This window comes from Mytilus trossulus, chromosome 1 (assembly GCF_036588685.1).
Source record: "Mytilus trossulus isolate FHL-02 chromosome 1, PNRI_Mtr1.1.1.hap1, whole genome shotgun sequence".
NCBI classification, from domain to species: domain Eukaryota; kingdom Metazoa; phylum Mollusca; class Bivalvia; order Mytilida; family Mytilidae; genus Mytilus; species Mytilus trossulus.
Window position 1 is genome coordinate 110,118,281 of NC_086373.1, and position 8,434 is coordinate 110,126,714.

The window sequence follows — 8,434 nt, forward strand, 5'->3', positions numbered from 1 at the left end:
ACATGAAATGGAATCACCTTTTGCCCATTACAACCGTCTTAAAACTGTTCATAGAAACATTAACTTGATATTGTCTCAAAAAAGTATTTCTTAAATAAAATACTTTATTCCGAAAGCAATACAGCTTATAAGATACATACACATAATTTTACATGCACCAATATAAGAATTTTTACAAGAGATATATAATATATTATAAATACAGAGGTCTTCATGAAATAAAATATGATACATAATACGAAATACGAAATACGAGCAGAGATTGATAAAATAAAGTGAGAACAAATACACTATATAATACAATTAAATTCTAAGTTTCAGGTAAATAGATAGTGAGTGGTATATCTTAATATCATTATCAATCAAATATATTTTATTTTTTTAATTTGAAGTTACATTTTAGATTGAAAGATAAAACGATTTAATCTACACGGACTTATATCGTACGATAGGGTCTCTCCGAGGGCTAATTCTGCTAACAGTTTACCAACAACTGGTGCAAGTTTAAAGCCATGTCCTGAAATGTAAAATTGTGGTATGTAAAGTGAAATAATAGAATTTACTACGACTGTAACAAGTGAGAGGTTTAGCTAGCTATAAATAGTGAAATCACAAAAAAATACTTAACACCGAGGAAAATTCAAAACGGAAAGTCCCTAATCAAATGGCAAAATCACATGATAAAACACATCAAACGAATGGACAACATTTGTCAAATTCCTGACTTGGCACATGCATTCTCAAATGTAGAAAATGGTGGATTGAATGAATTGGTTAAAACCAGGTTTTAGCCACCATATTAGACATAAGAAAATGTCTTTACAAATTCGGGAATATGAAAGTCGTTGTCCATTTGTTTGATGTGTTAAAATTATTAACAATGTAGAATAAAGAATGTGGTCGTTCTAAAAGAGGGACGAAAGATACCAAAGGGACAGTCAAACTCGTAAATCTAAAACAAACTGACAACGCCATGGCTAAACATGAAAATGACAAACAGAAAAACAATAGTAAACATGACACAACATAGAAAACTAAAGAATAAACAACACGAACAACACGAACCCCACCAAAAACTAGGGGTGATCTCAGGTGCTCCGGAGGGGTAAGCAGATCCTGCTCCACATGCGGCACCCGTCGTGTTGCTTATGTGATTACAAATCCAGTAAATAGTCTAATTCGGTATGTCAAATTCATGAAAGGGAAGGGGATTGTAGTTACGACGTAAGGAACATATTCGATATCATTTGTGAAACGGTTATTCCATAACGGTCAACCAACTCGTGATGACGTCCGTAAAATTTACGAAGGGATGATTTCAACTTCACCATTTGAAACTCTTGGTTTAATAGCTTCCTTGTGAGCAGTCACCCTCTATCAATAAAATCATGATAGGAAATGCAAGCACGGGAATATCGTATCAATTGGGAGATATATACCCCGTATGCAGGTGCTGCTGGAATGTTGCTACTTAGAAATGGAAAGTTCACAATTGGAAAGCTGAAATCATCTCTTTTGTAGTAAAGTTTTGTCTTCAACCGACCCTCATTGTCAATTTCTAGATGTAAGTCAAGACATGAAGCCGACTTAACTGTATCTGTAGTATATCTAAATACTCTATCCTTAAACAAAAACATATTCAAATATGACTGCTCCTGAAAAGCTGCTTCACAGATGACGACGGATATGTTTCTACTGTCCTAACCACATCTCTCCCTTTTTTAGGCCATTGTAACTGATCACCAAATGCTTATGTTCAGCTGATTTGTATTTTAAAGCGGAACACGACGGTTGACCTAATGATGCAGGAACTGCTCACTCGTCCGGAGTACTTAGTTAAGCACTATATTTTGGTTTCGTGTTACTCAAATTTTTTTGTCTATAAGTTCATCGTCGTTTTTTGCAATAGGATTATCATTTTATTCTGGAGTTGTGTGTTTTGAATGTCTCTATGGTATAGTTTCCAAAATAGGGATCATTCTTAAAAATCACTAAATTAATGCAAAGCAGTTGATATCTGAAGATAAAAATAATTTGATAATACGACCATCAATATACGAGATCATTGACGCAAAATTTCAATGGTACCTAAAGATGAGATGAATCAACCTTCATTCTCTTTGTATAAAACATTTGAACAAACAAACACATACAATAGCAATTCCGGGCAGAACATTGGAATTTTTTTTCATTCGGCTACATCCAATTTCAGATATATTGATGACATTCTGTCACTCAGTAACCCACATTTCATTGATGGCCTCCATCCTCTTAAAACAAAAAACTGGGACAAATATCTCATTTAATACATTACACTCATGTTTCTTCATACAATACGGACTTCATTAACAGGGAAATGTCAGTACCGAGTTATGAATATGAAAGCTGTTTTCAATCATTAGATGTGTTTTAGCTTTAGATTTTTTGACAACTTAAAAAGAACTTCCTGTTCTAATTTTTTCTTATATATCGTTACTTTTGTTATTTTACCTTAACATATAATTTGTGACAAGAAAGTTAGAAGGAAGAGCGACAAAAGTCGACTTACACAAGTTTTGTTATCACCATCTCGAATTGGTTGATCTATAGCTTCTTTTTAGACATGATTTGCGATCTTATATCTTTGAATACGGATAAAGTCGTTTGATATGACGTTTTATCAATTACGTTCTATTCACGATTGTAGCATTTTGACATAGCGTGAATACACATGGCGGATTATATTTTTTTAGGAGGTGACGCTTAACCTCAATTACTTCACTCTTATTATCGCTAATTGTCAACATACCAGAAAATCCTGCTCCAATGATTACATTTGACCACTTTGGATGTTTGTCTAATACAAAATCTTCATCAGGTACCATCTGAAATAAATACAACTTTAATACAATATTGGAGTACTATTAAGTCGAATATTTCATAATCAGTCACATGACATGTGCAATAATATCTGGAATGACGTTCTACTTGATGTTTTAAACTATTCCAAATGAATATTGAACACTCTAGATATTTGTTTGCTATAATATTGATAATGAGTTATCATAGCATTTAATTATTAGTTGAAAACAGAAATAAATAAAATAAAATATAAAAGAGATAATTCGTCATTTCTTTGGCTCTGAGGAATACAAAGTCCTTATTAAAATATTACCGTGTATATGCATGGTTCGACTATGCTTGGTTCTGAATAGAGATTTGGAAAATGGTCAGTAACATATTTCTTGATTCTGGAAATTACCCATTCTTCATTAACAAAATCTCTGTTGTCTGGGTCGACATCAGGACCCCATCCTAGACACATCTAAAACAAAACAAAATAAAAAACAATGTTTATAGTATATACTTTTTTCATAAAGAAAATATACAAATAGAATTACAATGCGCTGTGTAGTCTAGTGTTCGTAATATTCAAGTTAAAGACAGCTGCTTTTACTTAAAGTTTACTTCTTTTGTAAAGAAAACTATGTCACCAACAAGCTGTTTATTTTACAACTTTTAAAATAAAATTGTTGGGTATACCTTTCTTGAGTTATGTTGGATATTGTGTTGCTTTAACTTTGTTGTGTATGTATTAATTGCCTCCGTATTTCTTACCTTATCAAAATTGCAGATTTAAATTTTATGAAACACCCGAGGTTTCAAGATGACAATTAAACATTTAACTATACTTCAATCATATATTTTTTTCCCATTTTATAATTACCTTAACATAGCCAGGATATTCCATACTAGGAAAGCCGTACACACTGTATTTTTCATCAACAGCTTCACTCTCATAAAAAGTTGGAAATTTGCCCAATCCGTATTCTCCTGGATTTTTCTCTTTCCAGTAGCATACGCTTATTCTTATTGGCTGAAAATCAATTGACTATGAATAACAACAAATTTCATTTAAGAAATTATAAGATGATTTTTTTTTAAATGAATAACGAAACACTTTGACCAATGCTGATTTTGTTTAATGCATATCTGCCTGTAAGATCATATAATTTTTGGTCCTACAAATATTGGACAGGAAAAAATAAAGATTTACCGTTATTATTATAGAAATCGATTTACGATCAGGTAAGGTGTCAGGTTAAGTAACTCTTGCTTACATTAAGAACCCTAATGGTAATAATTATTTCGATTTAGAAGAACAAAATTGTATTTTTTTTTTAAATAAACTAATTCGTGAAGCAGTAACGATACTAATTATCTAAGGTTCAACTACTGTCAAATTCTAAAACAAATAACTTCCAAATTTAGGTAAGAACCAATGAAATAGTAAATTTATTTATATATATATATCCTTGCAAGGAAAACTGATCTTATAGAAATCAGTAATGTTGATCTTATTTTTTTCACACTGTTAAGTTCTAGATCGATGTTTTAATGTCGTTTTTTTTATATTATTTTGGAGTTCGATTGGTTGACGTCACATTGTTAAGGTAGTACATTGATGTCGATAGGAATATCATAAAGATCATTTATAATTGAATATGCGGTATGTGCTTCGCTCATTGTTAAGTGACGTACGGTGACCTATAGTGGTTAATTTCTGTGTCAATTGGGTTCTTGTGGACAGTTGTCCCATTGGCATTTATACCGTATCTTCATTTTATATTATGAATATAGACTGTTCAATAATTAGAAACTGAAGCACACCCATTACATATTACTCGTCATTACATCAATGGATAATATTACTCGATAATAATGCAATTAGTTTATAAATTTATGTAATACATAATGAAATTGAGAATGGAAATGATAAATGTGTCAACGCGACAACAACCTGATATGCATATTTTAAAATTTTTGTCATAAATTAAGAATCAGGATAAAATATTTTAACCTCCCATCATTTTAAAGAACGTCGATGTTCCTCTTTAGAAATTGAGATCATTTGGTCATATCATAGAGTATCATATAAATAAATGTAAATAATCAAGAACTGACAGGCAGAGAGGACATAATGGTTAGGTTAAAGGATCTTCAATACAGGTTGAATGAATACTATTATAATTTTTAGTTTAATCATATCCTGCATACGAATGTTAAATAATTTATGTTGTAATGAAAAATTTTGCCTTTTCAAATATATCTCGCATAATGTCTCTCCATTTTAACGGTACATTATCAAAACTAATTTTTAAACACATTTCTCTGTTATTTGAGTTTAATAAACAGAGTTGTGTCTGCATAAAAACTATTAAAAATAAAAATTGAGAAGTAAAACCCAAATTTCCATTTACTACAAACGGTTAATAAAATGCCTGTACCAAGTCAGGATATGACAGTTGTTATCAATTCGTCTGATGTGTTTCAGCTTTTGATTTTCCCATTTTGCCCAAGACTTTCTGTTTCAAGTTTCTGCAGAGTTCGGTAGTTTTGGTAATTGACTTTTTACAATAACTATCAAATTAATAAAAAAAAAAAAAACAATCATAAACGACATTTTACATGTCAGTATAGTACATGTCTAGACTTTGAGCAACCTAGAACCTGTGATCCAAGCAGGTAACTCTATTAATATGTTTCCTACGAAATATTGTCTTAACTTTTTTCTCTACAAACAAGGCCACACGGTGACCTATATTTGTTAAATTCTTTCTTATTTTGGTCTCTGGTGGCGAGTTGTCTCATTGGCGATCATACCACATCTTTTTTTTTTTTATACAAACCTTCAATGGTATGTGTATTCCTAACGTTGGTAAGAGTTGTTTTGCCCATGGTCCGACAGTTAGGATAATACTTTTACATGTATATTGGCTTTTAGACGTCTGTATACTTATGACTGACCCAGGAGTAATATTAGTTACTACCTCGTTGTCCTTCAATATTCCGCCATTTTTTCTGAATATATCCTGAATGAAATATAAACAATTTGGACGATTTCAAAATGTCCTATGATCTTTATATTTATTTTTATATTCTGATCAAGTCATACTTTCGAACGATAAATGAAAAAAAAATGAATAATTCATTCTGATAAACTGTATTGACAGGTAAGTACAGTTTAATCTGAATAATGAATGAAAATTATCAAGATGTATTTTTACATCTGTATATCATGCATTGTACTTGTTGTATCACTTATGTTCTCTAAGTGCTTAATTAGTCCCTATTTGGTTTTACGGTCTACAGATGTTTTTTTTTTATTTTGTAGTTTCTTGATACTTATTCTTAACCCTAATTTCATTGACCTACCTGGAAAGCTCGTAGTCCCTTATCAGCTAAAAGTATCCCAGCACATTTATCTAAAACAAACACATAATTCTTTGGAAATGTCATCGTAGGATATATTTTTCCTACACCCTCTTCGTCTGTTACTTCTACTGGTATTCCATTTGTCTTTGAGAATTCTATAGTCCCGTTAATGAATGTATTGTCTCTTTTTCCAGCGCATAGCATTCCAGTCTCACTTTAAACATAAATAAGTCATGTAAAAATTATGTCTTACCTATTATTTCCTCTCATTGGACTCGAGCGTCACTGACGAGTCTTTTGTAGACAAGACGCGCGTCTGTCGCAAATATGTAATTTCAATCCTGGTATCTATGATTTTATTAGATTACATTGAAAAGGTATCAAATAAAGTTTACATCCTGAGATGAATTATAAAGACGTTGACTTTATCATAAGTTCAACTCTTCAACTGTTTCGGTTCTTCTCATCCTCTGCTTTCAAATATTCAGCTTTGGTATTACCTGATGAAGATATCGCTTCGGTGGCAGGAAATGTTGAACGTGTTGTTATAATTCTGGTATCTATGATGAGTTCATTTATCTTTTTTTCAAAAGGTTACATCTTAGATTCTTTCATATTGTTTATACTTGTAAGTGACATGATTGTATTTGTTAACGTCAATTTTACAGCTACACAGTAGAATGAAAGATGTGCTAAAATATTGAAACATATCCTATAAATAATATTAACACCTACTAATACAGTGTAGTGTTAGTTTCCTTTTCCAGGAGATTCCAAGAGTTATAAGCTTCCTCCATCATAACGGCATAGTGTTTATATACACCATAAGCTTTCCTTGTGATTCGTGTCTGGCCATGTGAACTTCCACGATTATGTGGAATAGGAAACTGTAAGAAAACATAATATTTTTAATTATTGTCAATAAATATTTTTTTCAGCTTTTGTTTTTTAATTTGCGAAAAAGAATATAAAGTTTTGAATGGGCTTATGTTATATGTTTGATCTAATTTATTGTTTGTATATGAACCACTTTTTTTTTAATGTCTTTCATTTAAGAATTGAATGCTTCTTTTTGTAAATTTATTGGGTGGTAAAAGCGTTGACCGAAGTACATTTTGTATGAAGCGCGGAAGCGCTTCATACTAAAAATGTACGCACGGTCAACGCTTTTACAACCCTATAAAGTTTCAAAAAGAAGTATTCAATACTTATAATTACATTTTTTTTAGCTAAAATCATGAAAACACGATTTTTATCCAGTTTTATTTAATTCACCTGTGCACTTTTTTGTGGGACCTCGTGTCAGCATGCATGATAAATGTTATTGTCTGATGCAATTGTTTACGGAATAACATGTTAGCCAATCAGAATAACGTATTATAATGAAACTTTCATCTAATGTAATTATTAAGATATTATCTTACTATATGAATGTCCTTTTAAACATATTTTAAGTATATGTCTAAAGACAGTCCCCGGTCAATATGCCAGTCAATATGCAGTTGTACTCAAATGTGTATATTTTCATAGAGAGCTCTATTCTCCCGTCTTGGTTAACTTGTGATACATTGTCTTGACTTGTGTTGTGTGTCACTGTTCATTAACGTTTATCCCACATCTATAATTATACGTTTATTGATATTATTTACCTGTTCTAGTAGTAATGTAGATTTACCTTTCTTGGCTAACTGGTATGCGGTTGCTGACCCTTCTATTCCAGCACCGACAACAATTACATCATAAGTAAAGTCTCTGTTCATTTTAGTGTTCATTTAGTAATATTGACAAACAACTACAGAATGAATACGTGTGCAAGTAAACTCGAGCTCACACAGGTAGTCGCTAAAAATAAACGATATTAACATTTTTATATTACCACAGCTGCATTTACTGTCTGATAAAATAGTGTTATCTTTGTGTAATCGTTTATTAAACGATTGTTATTTGACCTCTAAGGTCGCTGTATCATAGAGAATAGTTTGTCATAACAGAAAATGATAGCCTTTTGCTTGCACTTCTCAATAAAAGAAACTCAGAATGTTTAACAGGGATGTTAAAAAAAAACATTTGTTCTTTTTAAAATGACACGCACTACAATTATGATCCGAAGGCTTTTACTGGTCAATTTTGATGTTATCAAAACTGCATTACAATTCCGTAGAAAGATGTGACTAAATTTGAAGACTTAAAATATTCTAATTTCATTTCTATTAATTTGTCTAACGAAAGAGGCTTTCAA

The 8,434-nt window shown here is 31.4% G+C and overlaps 1 protein-coding gene across 2 annotated transcripts; it reads right to left on the minus strand.

Annotated features, from left to right (window-relative positions):
- Positions 1–314: 314 nt before the first annotated feature.
- On the minus strand, positions 315–8,046 carry LOC134711703 (peroxisomal sarcosine oxidase-like). 2 transcript variants are annotated; one of them, XM_063572490.1, is made up of 8 exons: positions 7,845–8,046; positions 6,931–7,082; positions 6,196–6,409; positions 5,670–5,852; positions 3,707–3,856; positions 3,155–3,304; positions 2,789–2,864; positions 315–517 (listed from the first exon to the last, which is right to left on the minus strand). In XM_063572490.1, exons 1-8 carry the CDS (start codon positions 7,965–7,967, stop codon positions 393–395), a joined length of 1,173 nt encoding a protein of 390 aa, XP_063428560.1. In that variant the 5' UTR covers positions 7,968–8,046; the 3' UTR covers positions 315–392. The 2 variants fall into 2 exon arrangements, with proteins under 2 accessions (XP_063428560.1, XP_063428571.1); XM_063572501.1 differs by having other exon boundaries at positions 7,871–8,041.
- Between the last annotated feature and the right edge of the window lie 388 nt (positions 8,047–8,434).

Bases quoted from the DNA above. Each gene is read 5' to 3' on its own strand.
- LOC134711703 (XM_063572490.1), bottom strand. From the start codon at position 7,967: ATGAACACTAAAATGAACAGAGACTTTACTTATGATGTAATTGTTGTC. The intron at 3,857-5,669 runs GTTTGTATAAAA...ATTGATTTTCAG, and splicing joins GAATACACATACCATTGAAG to CCAATAAGAATAAGCGTATG. The intron at 3,305-3,706 runs GTAATTATAAAA...GTTTTGTTTTAG, and splicing joins AATATCCTGGCTATGTTAAG to ATGTGTCTAGGATGGGGTCC.